Below are 13529 nucleotides of genomic sequence, written 5' to 3'. Positions count from 1 at the left end.
GATCCTTGCTATTTCCTGCAAGGGACATTCCTGAGGAGAGTGGGGGCCAGGCTGGCACAGGGTGTGGTGTTACTCTGGGTTTGGAATGTGGCGGAACCAGTGGGTCAGGGTGGCTAGGGCCCCAGACTCTGGCCTCTTCTGCCCTAAGTTGCCATCTGCAGTCTGCCGACCTCCTCCCACCCATGTCCCCCAAACACCACGACGTGACTGAAAAGAAAATATTTATTGAGGAAGAGAAAGAGAGGAGAGGGTGAGGGCCTCCGGGCTGTTAGGAGGCCTGGGCAGCCCCTCCATGGTTGTCCAGGTAGCGCCTCAGGGCCGTGGGATAATCTGTAATGACGCCAGCGGCCCCCAGGCCATAGGCCACTTCAAAATCCGACTCTTCATTAAGGCACCAAAAGACTACCTGAGTGGGGAGGGAGGGGCTTATAGTTTCAAACAAGTTTACCCGGAGTTTCCCCTTGAATCCAGAGGGTGGGAACTCTCCTCTGTGGAGGCCTCCCAGCAGTGGGAAGTTGGAGTGGATTGTTAGACAGGCATTTTGCAAACTGGTTATTAAACACAGCCATTATTAAATATTAAATTATATAAACCTGTAATTCAATAAACTATTTTAAAAACAAAGGTAATAAGTACTCAAAACTCATCACTTCCTAATTATTTTACTACATTTTACTATTCTCTATGCTCTTGCATCTGCTGAACACGTAAGATGGAAATACTACCCAGCTCTGTGCTCAATGACGTCATGGTGGTAGCCTGAAACTGGACAAGGGGAGAGTATGCACAACCAGGGAAGTCGTCTAGCGCTCTAATCAGAGCACTTTCCCCTCCCCGGGAAAGCCAGCTGGGGGGTCTCTCAGGCTGCCTGAATCTACGGCGGCTCTCTGTCTGTCCTGCCCCCTGAATCCTCCCTCGTGGGCACGGAGGTGGGTAGAGATGGTGTCTGTACCCTGGGCAAGCCACTGGACCCCTCGGTTTCTTAACATGACAAACAGAGCAATGGGCCAACCTCCAGAGTGGTGGTGAAGGCCCACGGAGTGGAGGTTGCCAATCTGAAAGAGGCGAGTCCTCCCCCTGCCTCACTCACCCCCACATCCAGGCTGCGGAGTGCTGGCCCGTCAGCCAGCTCTTCCGCCCATCCCATGCTGATGCCGCAGCCCAGGACTGCAGCCCAGGATCCGTCAGTGAGGGCAGCTCCTACACTGGCCCCCGCAGTCGCTTTTCCACGTGGTGGACAGGGTGACCCCTAATCACAGACTCAGCTGGATCAGGTCTCTGCCTTGCTTCAGGCCCTCAAAAGCTTCCCTTCCTCCAGGCTGAAGTCCAGGTTCCTTACTGAGGTTCACAGGCTGCCTGCCTCGGCCTGGGCCGCCTTCTCCAGGGCCCCGTGCGCACTTCCTCTACTCCGCAGCCTGGGGGAACCTCTCAGTTCCTCCGCCTGCCTCTGGCTCCTCCCAGCTTTCCCACAGCCTGAGCCTGTCTGAGATGCTCTCCTTTTCCTCTCCTTTTCCTCTCCGTGCAAGCCAGCTCCTCGTTTCTTCCAGAAGGCCTCCTGTGACCCTACCGACCACAGTGCTGTTTTCCTTTCTGTGCGCTTGGTGCCTGTAATTGCCCGTTTCCTTCCTCTGCCCCTGCTTTGACGGTAAGCTCCCTTCTCCGTCTCTGGTACCACAGTGCCTGTAATGAGTGCATTCTCAACAAAGGTTCGCTAGTGAAAGATCAAAGTGGATTCTCAGGGGAAGGGCCAGGCCGGGCTGGTTTTCTTCCCCAGCCCCACTCACCCCCTCCTCAGGAATCAGGACAGGAGGTTCATACAGCACCATCAGGATAATGGCTACACATGTCGAGCCATTACTAGGTACCAGATAAATATACCATTATCCCCATTTCACAGATCAAGAGACTGAGACTCCGAAAGTGACCTACCCAGGGGACCCTGTTAGTTGGGGGCAGAGCTGTTCAATGGAATGTTGTGCTAGGCCCACATTGTGAACCACCCACTTGTGAGGGGGTGGCAGCCAAGCCTCACCTGTACTCCTCGCTGTTGCAGGTGGTGGATCAGACCTTTCCTCATGAGTAACCTGGTGGGTAGAGGGTGGCAGAGGCCATGATGAGAAGGGATTAAGGATAAGGGCAGTGGCAGGTCTCCATGGGGACACGCCACCCAGTATCTGCACCGCCTCACCATTTGGAAACCGCAGCTGCCAGCTGGTTCAGCCCAGAGCAGGAAAATGGGAAGTAGGTCCTGCAGAGAGGTGGAATCACGATCAGTCCCCCTGTGGCTCACTCTGTCACAGGAGAGGAGTGGTAGCGACCCCTGACCAGTGTTACCCTGGCGCCTCTTCAGTGAGGTTCTATGTGCACACCTCTACCTCCGTACTTGGAGTGTGGCCCTCCCCCACTGTTGTACAGCAGAGGAAACTCCATTGTGGAGAGCTAAAGTGACTCGCCCATGGTGTCGTAGCACATCTGTGGTGGGGTCAGGGCCAAGACCAGAACCCAGCTTGATTCTCAAGCTAGATGTACAATCTCAAGGCCCACTGGTTGGGCCTGATCAGCTTCTGGTGACCAGACAGCACTCCAATGGGTCGGCTTACTTGGCTATGATTGGCCTGCTTCAGGGATGGCCTTCGGGGCCCTTTATAATGTTCCAGCAAAGGCTTTGGGGTCAGACCCAGACAAACTGAGGCCCTGCACTTCTAGCTGTGTGGCCTTGAGCAAATTACAGAACCTCTCTGAGCCTCAGATTCTTCATGGGAGGGGGGGTTCATGATTCCAGTGTCTTCTGGGTTGCCACAGGTAAAGCTCTGATCAACCAAAGGATGTGAAGACACCTTGTGAACACCATATAAAAAGTACTATGCTTAGAGTTCTGTAGTCTAATGTCTTTGTAGCAAGAGACCATGGGGGCTGGCTAGGAGCTTCCCTCAGGGGAACAGAGGGGAACAGAGGGGAGAAGGACAAGCGAGCTGTCACAGAGTTCTCAGAAAGGGAAGGGAGGGGCCAGGCTTCCGAGCTCATGAAGTATCCATATTGCTGATACTTTACCCAGCTGTTACTTTGTTCATCCCACTCTCCCAGCAGGAAAAAGCTTGCTTTTGCTTTTGAGAATCGGAGAATGATACTAGAAATGATTACTATTTGTCTCCCAGACAGACTGTAAGCTCACCGAGGGCCATACCCCACTCACACTGGGCTTATTTACTAGTGTAACTGTGCCCAGAGCAGAGTTGACATTCAATAAATATTTGTTGGATGAAATGGATGAATAAATGAACACTTTGTCCTAAAAGCCCATCCACCTCAACACACATCTGCCCAGAAATCCAAAGGGTTTGCAGCCTCCTCACTCAGTATTCGTCAATGCTCAGTGAAAATCACTCTCTTCTGGGGCCCCTGGGGGTTATCCCTGAGGGTGGCCTGGAAGCTGGGGATCTGGGGTGGCGGGGCTTGAAGTGGGGGGGAGTTTATCTGGGGACAAAAGCATATCTGGGGGCCTGGGGGAGGATGCAGAAGGCAGGCAGGGACCTTGTGGGTACCTATTGATGATGGTGGGCAGGAAGCAGAAGAAAAACCTCTCCGGGATGGACACAAAGGGCAGCAACCCCAGGTAATAGAGCAGCACCAACCAGAGAGCTCGGCTGATGGTGAAGGAGAACGGCATCTCGGGGTTCTGTGAGGCAAGGGGAAGGGAGAAGAGGGTCAGTCTGCTCCCAGGAAAGCAGAGAGGGGAGGCGGGCTGCAGGGGAAACCGTGCTGGGCATTCGGGGAGGCCCACCACCTGCGGGATCGGAGCTGTAGGTCAGCCCGGCGTTCAGGCCTCGCTGCACCCTCCTGGGCCCCGCAGCAATGCCTGTGCTCCCCCTGTCCCCAGCACCTCTCCTCTCCACATCCTACCCCTTGAGACTCTGCTCAGGGCTGGCTCCTCCACACCACCCCAGACATGTCCAGCCCAGGCCCCTGGAGCCTCCAGCGCCTGGCAGGAGGGGCGGCTGGAGCAGGGAGGGAAACAGGGACTCACAGCGGCCCTGCACTTCTTCATGACCGAGCCCTTGACTGAGGCCCAGACGGTGATTTCATTTCGGTCAAAGTGCCTCACCAGGTCTGCTACCTGAGGGAGTGGAGGAGACATGAAGGGGAGTCAGGCCTTTCTCCAGCCCCGGGCCCCCACCCACCCCAGCCTGCAGCACCACCTTGTTAATGAGCTCTTCGTTCTCCTCTTTGATCTCCAGGCTCACGGGTATCCGAGGGAACCTCTGGAACATGTCCTCCAGACGCACCATGTGCCGGTCCGACCCGTGTGCAAAGCGCCCTGGGTGGGTTGTGGCAAGAGGGATCAGAGGGGCCTGGGTTGGGGGGAGCCCCGGGGGAAGGGGATGAGTCCCAGAGAAGAGGCAGGGCTCTCACCTGGTGAGAAGTAGACCTCCAGCTGCTGCTTGTAGAGGGGCAGCTCCTGGGGAGAAGAGGGAGCACGTCACCAGGAGACGCGTGTGGAGGCACCATGGCTCTCTGGGTACAGCGGGGGCCTGGGGCAAGGCCCACCTCAAAGTCCAGGCTGTCCACATCCCTATTCACGCCTGACTGGCGGGACAGGTTCTTGTCATGTGATATCACCACCACACCGTCTCGTGTCAACTGGCAGTCAAGCTCCAGGAAGTCGCATCGCTGGGCCATGGAGCTGTGGGAGTGAAGGTTAGTGCAGAGGGGCCGGGGGAAAGGAACAGGACAGACCACAGGGCGGGGGGTGGAGGTTTAGGGGAGCATGGCGGGGAGTTCACGGCAGGCTGGGCAGGCTGTGCACTGCACACCTCCAGGGCGCCCTGGTCACTCAGACTTGGAAGTGAGCGGCGCCTCCTGGTGTCACGCAGCTCACGGCTGGCAGGTGCACTCACTTCTCCATGGCCTCCATGGTGTGCTCCAGCCGCTCTCCAGATCCTGTGTAGGGCAGCAGCATGGTTCCCGGGAGCCTGGCCTCCCGCCTCTCCCCTCACCCCTGCCTCTTCTTCCCCCGTCCACATTCTGCCCTGCCACGCTGCTCTCCTCCTACCTCGGGCTCTGCCCTCTGCCTAACAGCCTGCTGCTTGGACCTCCCCCACCGCACCATCCACCCTGGCGCCTTGCTGTCCTTACTCCTCCCTCGGTAGCCACCATCACTGTCCTCCCTTCCACCCCTCCGCCCAGCTCACCTGCCCGGTGGGCCCCTAGGCGCGGCAGGAAGACAGGAGCCCAGGGCGTGTGCAGCAGGCGAGGCCGGCGCAGGAAGAAGACGGACAGCACCGCATAGCTGCCCAGGGCGGGCAGGGCATAGTACAGCAGCGAGCTCATGGCCACGCTGCCTCTCCGGCTTCCGCTACCGCACGCTCGGCTGCTCCTGATGGACTGTGCTGTCTGCACTGACTGCCTGGCCGATGTAGGCTGGCTCCACCACCGGTAGCCACCACACCCCTGGGACCTGCTGAGCCGGCTCCTGGCCTGAGGCCAGGCTGCAGGGCTCAGCTGGGGCCAGGGTACAGGCAGGAGAGGCGCCCGACAGCTCAGGCTCTCACACCTTCTAGACCCTCCATAGACCCCAGCTCCCCTCTCTCCTCTGCCGGCCGTGCTGGGGAAACAAGCCCCCACCCCAACCACTGGGTCTGCTACACCCCTCCCCCGCCCATGGCAGCTGGTGGCCAGGGTGTACAACACACCGCCCCTTGCCATTTCCAGAGAATCCAGGGGTGTGTAGGATGTACCTGAGTCACCCCCAAATCACCCCCAGCCAGTGAGACGGGAAGCCATTTGGGAGGGGAGAGGACAGTGACTAAGGGGAAAATTGACCCCACTCTGTCCTGGAGTCTGAGCTCCTTACACTCCCACCTTCAACCTTAGCCAGCTGGGGAGCCAAAGAGCACCAGGACTGGGGAAAGCCAGCCCACTGGGAAGCGGCTGGGCAGGCGAGGCGGTCCTCAAAGCAACGGTTAGGGCGGGGAATCGGCGGATACAGACAGAGCCAGGGCCATCACATACACGTCTCTATATTTATATATTAGACACAGGCACAGGGGCGGGCATGGGCACCAGGCTCTCCCGGTGCCCCGGCTCCGCTTCTGTTCACCCACACACACAGGCAGCAGGGGGTGCTGTTAGATGTGGCAGTTTTGGGGGTGGGGGCTTAGGCCCGGGCCCTGCTCCTCAGGGATACTAGCCCTTGAGCCTTAGGAACATTCCTTCAGGGAAAATGGGGTGGGGTTTTAGTGGGTCAGGGCTAGCCCTGAGTCCCTACTCAGTGTCCCCTGTCCCCTTACTGCCCTTCAGTAGGTCCTGGGGCAGCCAGAGCCCTTCCATTCCAGAACTACCAGAGACTGGGATCGCCGGGGTAGACAAAGGCAAGCTGTAGAGGGAGGTTTGCGTGGGGGCCACCTAAGCCCCTCGGGTCCTGGGAGGGAAGGAAGGGAGGGCGGAGGGAACCCTGGCCTGCCTGAAGCAGGACGCCAGAGCAAAACCAGGGAAGGTGGCCAGGCCCGCCCTCCGCCCTGACTGGGGCTGCCGGGGGTCTGGGCGGGGCACAGTGTCCATTTTCTAACAGTCCAGCAGGGGAGGGGCAGGCAGGAGGCAGGGCCTAAACAGAAAGGCAGGCAGGAAAGGAGCCATTAGCACCCACCAGATGCCCGGCCAGAGCCCTGACCTCACGTTCCCTCATCTGTTCCTCACAGCTGACTGGGATGGGTCTTGTTTTCCTCAACTGCAGATGGGGCTAACATCAGTGCCTATCTCAAAGGACGGCCGGAGGGCTGAATGAGTTAACACATATCAGCCCCTTACACCAATGCTTAGTGCCCTGTGTTTGCTCTCATCATCAGGACTCTCCCCAGGAAACTGAGGCACAGAAAGATGAGGTGTCTTGCACAACATCGCACAGCTCTTACTAAGAGGCAGGGCTGGAGTTTGAGCCCAGGTGTGTCTGCCTTCCTTCCATCAAGCTGCAGCTGGCTGGAAAGATGGAAAGGAGACTCGAGGAAGGAGCCCTGTGTGGGTGGGGGTGCGAGCCGCTGACCCGGGCACCAGATGTGAGGAAGCTGGGCATCTGGGTCAGGCCGGGTACTGCTGGCTCCTCCCAAAGCAATTACTGCCCTACCTGCCTCTCTGCCCATACCAGGAGAGCCAAGCCCTGGCTGTCCCTCAGGTGGGGAAGAGGGGCCCGAGGTCCCGGGGTGGGGGGGTGCGGTGCGGGAGTTGCCAGGTGGGAGACCTTTGGGGCTGGGGGAAAGGAAGATGGATGTGAAGAACTGGTGGCCCCCAGGTCTGTGTCCGGGGCAGGCTCCAGCCTTTCTGTTGCCGCCATGCACATGCCTCATGGGCATGAACGAGCTCGTGACTGTATGGAGGCGTGCTGGGCACACTGGTATCGGCTGAATCTGTGCGTGGGCAGCGGGGAGCACTCACCAGGCCTCCAACTGCAGAGGTGTCAGTCCAGATTAGGGGGCGTCCAGTGCCCCAGGCTGGAAGCGGGCGGTCTCCTGGAAGATGAGCTCCTTCAGCCGCTCCTTGGGTAGATCATCCAGCTCCATGTCGAAGGTGAAAGGCTCCTCGGCCACTGGCTGGGGTGGCAAAGAAGTCAGGCCGGGTACTGAGGGATGCGCACCCACCCATCTACCCGCCACCCCTGCTGCTGGTAGCTGGCCCACCTCATCCGTTGGGTCGTAGTACTGCTCCAAGTAGGGGTGAGCCAGTGCTTCCTCCACTGTGATCCGTTTGTTGGGGTTAAAGGTCAACATCCGATCCAGCAGGTCAAGGGCTAGGGAAGGGCAAGAGTCGGGGGTCAAAAGGGAGGCCGAAGAGTTCCCAGAAGCACTGCTTTGCTTCTCATGCCCAGGGTCCTATCTACTCAGCCAGCTGCTTGGCTCATGTACCTTTCTCCGCACTGTGGTTTTATCCCATACTGACGCCCATGTCTCTCTCACCTTTGGCATCTGACTTGGGAAACAGCTTGGCCCAGGCCACCTTGGTCTTGGAGGGCAGAGACTGCAGGTAGTTTCGGGCCTTCATGTTGATGATACAATTCAAGTCCTCCTGGGATGGGGAGCCCAGGATACCTGTGGGTAAGGCAGATGTCTTGGTGAGAGTTCTCTCCCTTCTGGGAACAGAAGGAACAAAAACCAGAGAAACTAGAGTCCCCACCAGTGAGCTCCAGGCCCTGACAGTTAATCTCTCAGCCGATACTATGGTGATGAAGGGCAAGGGGTCTGGGTTTGGGCAGCCCTTATGTTCAAATCCTGATGGCAGCACTTCCAAAGTGTGGGCTGTAGCCTTGCTTTTCCCATCTATCGAATGGGGATAGTATCTGTATCTCATCGAAATACTGTGAGATGCTGTAGGGGCTCCATATGTGGTTGTACCTTGACTGTAAAGAAATCTCACCTCCCACAAATCTCCCCCCACCCCACAGCTGGTCAGGGCCCCCCTCACCCAGAATGTGGTTGAGCTGGTCCAGGTAGTGCTTGCCAGGGAAGATGGGCCTGTTGGATAGCATCTCAGCCAGAATGCAGCCCACAGACCAGATGTCAATGGACTTGGTGTAGCCCTGGGGAGGAGGAGAAAGTAGTGGGCTCCCAGGCCAGCCTCAGCAGGGCCCTGCTGTTTGGGCCAAGCCACTACTCCAGTCGAGACTCAATACCAGCCAGGGAGGCAGAGGGCACAAGCCTGGAGAAGTTAATGCTCAGCCTCTTTCCAGAGCCTAAGAACTAGAGTCACGTGACTAGGCTGGGGGGCAGACTTCCTGCATCAAGGGGGTCATGTCTGGCTCAGAGGTGGCTCTCGAGCTCTCTGGAATCTGGTCCCTCTCCTTCAGGATTGGGGGGGGGGTGCTTACCTTGGAGTTAAGCATGATTTCTGGAGCCCGGTACCAGCGTGTGGCCACGTATTCTGTCAGGAAGCCAGTGTGGTCATGCTCAGGATCAGCAATCCGGGCCAGGCCAAAGTCGCAGATCTGGAAGCCCACCGAGGCTGGTAAGCTCAAGGCCTCCAAGGCCCAAGGGGTGGTATCAGCGCGCCTCTGCCCACATGGTTTCTTTTGCTGGAGATGCTCTACTCAAGGGGGAAGCCCCAGACCCATGGGAGGAGGGGACAGGTACCTAATCCTCTGACCTTAAGGTCGCAGGTGGTGTTGATGAGCAGGTTAGAGGGCTTCAAATCCCGGTGAAGCACGTTGGCTGAGTGGATATACTTGAGGCCCCGCAGGATCTGGTAGAGGAAGTAGCAGATATGGTCGTTGCTCAGCTGCTGGCTTTTGAGCAGCTTGTATAGGTCTGTCTCCATCAGGTCCTGGACAATGTAGCTGCAGGTGGCACCAGAGACCCCCCACGTGGGGGCAGCAGGTGGCACTTGGTTAAGAAGAACAGGCTCTGGTGACTAGGCTGTACGTCCCCTTCCAGCTAAGACTCAAAAGATCTGCCAGCCCACTGTCATGGGCTGGACAAGGCCCGGACTTTGCATCTCAGCCGGCAGCGCTGAGCACAAGTACTTTGATTCTGCAGCCTCAGTTTCCCTCCTGGGAGAACATGGATCATAAACTGCAGGAGGCAGGAGAGCTTCACAGTTAAGAGCAATGCTCTAGAGTTATTCTGCTGGTATCTGAAACCCCCCACTCCACTGCTCATCAGCCTAATGACCTCAACCTGTCTGCACCCCTATTTCCTTATCTGTGAAGTGGGGGGGAAGAATGGTTCTTTTGAGAGTAGTTATGAAGATGCAGTGAGATGACCCACGCAAATCAGCCAGCCCAGGGGCGCCCGGGTGGGTCAGTGGGTTCAGCATCCAACTTCGGCTCAGGTCATGAGCTCACGGTTCGTGGCGTGCTGACAGCTCAGAGCCTGGAGCCTGCCTTGGATTCTGTGTCGTCTCCCTCTCTCTCTGCCCCTCCCCCGCTCATGCTCTGTCTCTGTCTCAAAAATAAATAAAACGTTTAAAAAAATTTTAAAAACAGTCAATCAGTCAGCCAGCCCAGAGCCTGGCACATTGTTGGTGCTCAGCAAACATGAACTAGAACTGCTGTTACAAATGCCCAAGCCACACGGCGGTTGAGAGGCTTAAATGAGATAGTGTGAATGCCATCTGGTGTGCAGTAAGTGTTTGCTTAAAAATAAATGCCTGCCTTATGGGAATGGTTTGGGCAAGACAAATGAGGAGAAACTCCCAACAGCCTGCTCCTCCTCAGAGACCGCCTGGCCATCCATCAGAATTTAGAGGAGTCAATGTCCTTTTGTATTTTAAGACAAAACAAAAGACTAAACATACATAAGTAAATAAATGCCATGTGGTGTGTCTCTGAAAGAATAAGTCAGTCTTTGAGAATCAGCCTCGAAAAGGCCTTCTGCAAACCTGTGTGTGGATCAGTCCTGCAGTTTTAGAGGGGGCCCAGCAAGATGCAGTGACTTGTTTAAGGTCACACAGCAGGCTGGGGGTGAGTGTGGAGATTTCCTGCCCGCAGCTTGTGGTGGGGGCTGCAGACAGTGCAGTGCAGATCCTCACATTTGGGTGGGGAACCAGGACTAGCCGGGGGTGGTTTGGGTGGGGAGAGGTGATGGGTGCTACAAAATGCTATCGACAGAGCCTGGCAGGAAGTGGACGGCAAACAATGAAAGCAAGGTGGGGGTGCAGGGGAGGACAACAAAGGCAAGGCTGTCCCTCCCTGGGCAAAGTCAAGTCCACAGGTGACTGGGGTGAGGCTCTGAGCAGGAAGTCCCAGAGAAAGAAGGGCAGTTCTCATCTGGGGGAGGGTAGGAGGTAGCAACAGCAGCACTTGATTTTAGGCTTTCTGAGGCTCAGTTTCCTCATCTTTGAAATGGAGCCAATGACCCATCTCATAAAGCAGCTGGGAGGTAGAATAAGAAATGTCAAAGCGCTGGGCATGCACTGCGCTTGACTCATAGTAGGCCCTCAAAAAAAGGGCAGTTTTCGTTTTCTTCCCTCCTGCCTTCCTTCCAGTCTGAGGACCCAGAGAGGAAAGAATCATCGTCTGTTAAACAAGGACTGACTGTGGGCAGAAGCCGGATCACGTCACAGAGCGACAGATGTCAAAAGACAAAGCTCCCATAGAGCCCAGCCCTCCCCACCCTCCCCCCAAATGAGGCAGAGCATGGAGAACAGACTCGCCCAAGGCCACACAGCCGGGCAGCAGCAGGCCGCGATTCACCTCCGGCCTCCCAGTCGCCTTACACTTGGTGGCCTCTTTCCTGCTGGAAAGTTTCATTTACTGGGTGTGTTTTGGAGTGTGGCAGGGAAGAAGGAAACAGAGGGAAAGCCCACGTTCTCCCCAGCCCAGCTCGGAGGCCATGCCTGGCCAGCCATCTGGCCAAGGTGAAGGATACACATCCCTCATGGCTTCCAGGGTGGGCGCCCGCAGAATGTCCCGGATGCCAATGACGTTCTCATGGCGGAAGCGCAGCAGGATCTGGATCTCCCGCAGAGTGCGCTGGCAATAGGTCTGATGCTCGAAGGGGCTGATCTTCTTGATGGCCACGCGAACCTTGCGCACGTGGTCATAAGCTGAGCTGAGAGGGCCAGAGAGAGGTTGTCGGTGCAGCCTTACACATGGGGAGTCCAGGCCCCGGGCCCCACCCAGGCCTGAGCAGGGAGGGGAGGGAGCAAGAGAATATTCTGGCCAAGTCATAAACAATGCTGGTTCCTTCCTGCTGTGAAGGCCTGGGATCTCCAGGGAGAAAGCTGGGGACCCGCCAGGCAACCCTTCAGTGGCTTCACAAACAGAGGAAGAGACTGACCGCTCACTGACTTCCCCTCTCCTCAATCCTGTCCATTCTACTTGCCCTGCCCTCTCATCCTCCCCTATCCAGGATGGGCTCCCTCACCCAAGACAGGTCCAGGGGGTGGGACATGAGTGGAGGATGTACAGTGAGGCACAAGCATTGAGAAGGAGGGAGTCATAGGAGGGACGGGAAAGAAGGGATGAGGCAGACACGGGTGTTAGGGCGAGGCACCTGGGCAGCAGAGCTGCTCCCAGACCAACAAAGGCCCAGAGCACCCGGTGGGGAGGAGAGAGCGCACAGACGCCTCCTAAAAGTTGCAAGAGGCCACTCCTGGACCCCTCACGGCTCACTGGGCCCCTGGCCCCAGGCCCAACGGCCTGCCCCACCCTGCCCAGCCCTGAGCTCGGCTCTTCTCTCCCAAACTCTTTGGCAGCCCTTACTGGGAGAATCCAAGACATCCTCTCCCCAAAGTAGGGTCCTTCGCTCGGTCTTCGCTAGTGATATCACCTCCCCAAGAATACTTAGTTTCTCCGCCTCATACCGAGTCCGTAGGGTGCCCAAGGGCCCCACAGCTCCCCCGCGTACACTCAGATGCCCCTCCCTTCATAACAGAATGGTCGCTTCTACGGCCTCCAAGCCCCCTCCCTTAGAACGTACGCAGCGCCGCTCCCCGAGAAAGCACCCCAAGGCCCCCTCCGTGGGACTCCACCCTGCCTCCTGAAGCCCCCGCCTCCTCAGGGCACTGGGAGTCTCTCCGGCCCAGAAGGCCCTCGGCATCCCTCCGGGTCCCCCACCCTCAGGAGCCCCCTCCCCCGGAACGCCCCCTCACCTGACCATGCCGTACGCGCCCTCGCCGATGTACTGCAGCTGCGTGTAGCGCGGGCCCACGTCGAACGGCTGCCCCTTCACTACTTCCACCTCCCCCGAGACCCCCGGGCCGACCCCATCAGCTCCCCCAGGCTCCCCGCCCCCGCCCCCCTGAGCCACCGCCGCCGCCATCTCCACTCCTCCCCTCCCGCCCGCCCGCCTGCCTCCCCCCGGCTGCCCCGCCCGAGGCCCCGCCCCTTCCCGCCAGCCCCGCCACCCGCGGAGCCGCGCGCATCAGGCCCCGCCCCCGCGCGCCCCCGCGCGCCCCCGCGCCCGCCACGTGACCTCCGCCCGAGCGCGCCCGGCTCCCCCTCTGCTGCGGCCTTGGTCCACCGACCCTCGTCGCTTGGGCTGCTCCAGGCTCCCGGGGCCGTCTGGACACGGTCCGCAGCCTCCCGTCGAACGCAGAGCAGCCGGGAGGACCGCCCGGCGACCTTCTCCAAAGCCACCCTGCAAGTGTATGCGGGACCGGGGACCAGGACAGAGTCGCCTGGCCCCGCCAGCTCTGCTGCAGCCCCTGGGCTCGAGATGGAACCTTTAGGGAGTGTGGCCTCCCTGAGCCAGGCTTCTTCACGAATGTGGCCTGCCTTTCAGAGACAAGGTCATTGAATGAAGCCTGAACGGGGTCTGGTCACTGGGAGTCAGATGACTGAGAGCTGGAGAACCCAGGGGTCCAGGCTCGCAGCCTAATGGCTTTCTGACCGGGGCCCCGCGGGAGTGGGCCAGGAACTTGGCCTCTCCCAGCAACAGGACAGTGCCGGAAGTGAGCACAGATAACCTCAGACCACCTTTACGTGGAACTGCCGCAGAAAGGCACAAAAGCTGCAGGCAGTATTGACTAGGTTTGGTTAAAATACACCGTCAGGCTTTTCTCAAAACCAAAAAAATAGATCAGCTTTGTTGTCATTGGACTTGACA

General features: G+C 58.2%; 2 protein-coding genes across 6 annotated transcripts; both read right to left on the bottom strand.

Annotated features, from left to right (window-relative positions):
* Positions 1-204: 204 nt before the first annotated feature.
* On the bottom strand, positions 205-5918 carry GDPD3 (glycerophosphodiester phosphodiesterase domain containing 3). Of its 3 annotated transcripts, XR_005531035.1 has the most exons (11): positions 5190-5918; positions 4896-4938; positions 4546-4681; positions 4411-4456; positions 4197-4315; positions 4025-4114; positions 3543-3676; positions 2189-2248; positions 2033-2084; positions 1091-1711; positions 324-406 (listed from the first exon to the last, which is right to left on the bottom strand). XR_005531035.1 is itself a non-coding variant. In XM_039247795.1 (10 exons), the coding sequence occupies exons 1-10, from the start codon at positions 5701-5703 to the stop codon at positions 269-271; spliced, it is 1332 nt and encodes a 443-aa protein (XP_039103726.1). In that variant the 5' UTR covers positions 5704-5918; the 3' UTR covers positions 205-268. The 3 variants fall into 3 exon arrangements, 2 of the variants coding, with proteins under 2 accessions (XP_039103726.1, XP_039103727.1); XM_039247795.1 differs by lacking the exon at positions 1091-1711 and having other exon boundaries at positions 205-406; XM_039247796.1 differs by lacking the exon at positions 324-406 and having other exon boundaries at positions 1461-1680.
* An 83-nt stretch (positions 5919-6001) lies between these two features.
* On the bottom strand, positions 6002-12743 carry MAPK3 (mitogen-activated protein kinase 3). Of its 3 annotated transcripts, XM_039247799.1 has the most exons (9): positions 12574-12743; positions 11349-11531; positions 9127-9316; positions 8852-8968; positions 8449-8563; positions 7944-8075; positions 7668-7777; positions 7426-7580; positions 6002-6601 (listed from the first exon to the last, which is right to left on the bottom strand). In XM_039247799.1, the coding sequence occupies exons 1-8, from the start codon at positions 12741-12743 to the stop codon at positions 7458-7460; spliced, it is 1140 nt and encodes a 379-aa protein (XP_039103730.1). In that variant the 3' UTR covers positions 6002-6601; positions 7426-7457. The 3 variants fall into 3 exon arrangements, with proteins under 3 accessions (XP_039103730.1, XP_039103728.1, XP_039103729.1); XM_039247797.1 differs by having other exon boundaries at positions 7426-7777; XM_039247798.1 differs by lacking the exon at positions 6002-6601 and adding an exon at positions 6610-6972 and having other exon boundaries at positions 7426-7777.
* Between the last annotated feature and the right edge of the window lie 786 nt (positions 12744-13529).

The sequence above is a fragment of the Hyaena hyaena genome, unplaced genomic scaffold, assembly GCF_003009895.1.
Source record: "Hyaena hyaena isolate Hyena2069 unplaced genomic scaffold, ASM300989v1 scaffold_306, whole genome shotgun sequence".
Classification (NCBI taxonomy): domain Eukaryota; kingdom Metazoa; phylum Chordata; class Mammalia; order Carnivora; family Hyaenidae; genus Hyaena; species Hyaena hyaena.
This window is presented reverse-complemented; position numbering and strand designations above follow the sequence as displayed.

Excerpts from the sequence above, each read along its gene's own strand:
- GDPD3 (XM_039247795.1), bottom strand. The coding sequence starts at position 5,703 with ATGGCAAGGGGCGGTGTGTTGTACACCCTGGCCACCAGCTGCCATGGG. Across the intron at positions 4,457-4,545 it reads TGGACAGCCTGGACTTTGAG|GAGCTGCCCCTCTACAAGCA; the intron begins GTGGGCCTTGCC and ends TCTTCTCCCCAG. Across the intron at positions 2,249-3,542 it reads CTGCCCACCATCATCAATAG|GACCTACTTCCCATTTTCCT; the intron begins GTACCCACAAGG and ends ACCTCTCTGCAG.
- MAPK3 (XM_039247797.1), bottom strand. The coding sequence starts at position 12,743 with ATGGCGGCGGCGGTGGCTCAGGGGGGCGGGGGCGGGGAGCCTGGGGGA. Across the intron at positions 8,969-9,126 it reads ACACCACCTGCGACCTTAAG|ATCTGCGACTTTGGCCTGGC; the intron begins GTCAGAGGATTA and ends GTGGGCTTCCAG. Across the intron at positions 8,076-8,448 it reads CCAGCTCAACCACATTCTGG|GTATCCTGGGCTCCCCATCC; the intron begins GTGAGGGGGGCC and ends CCTTACCCACAG.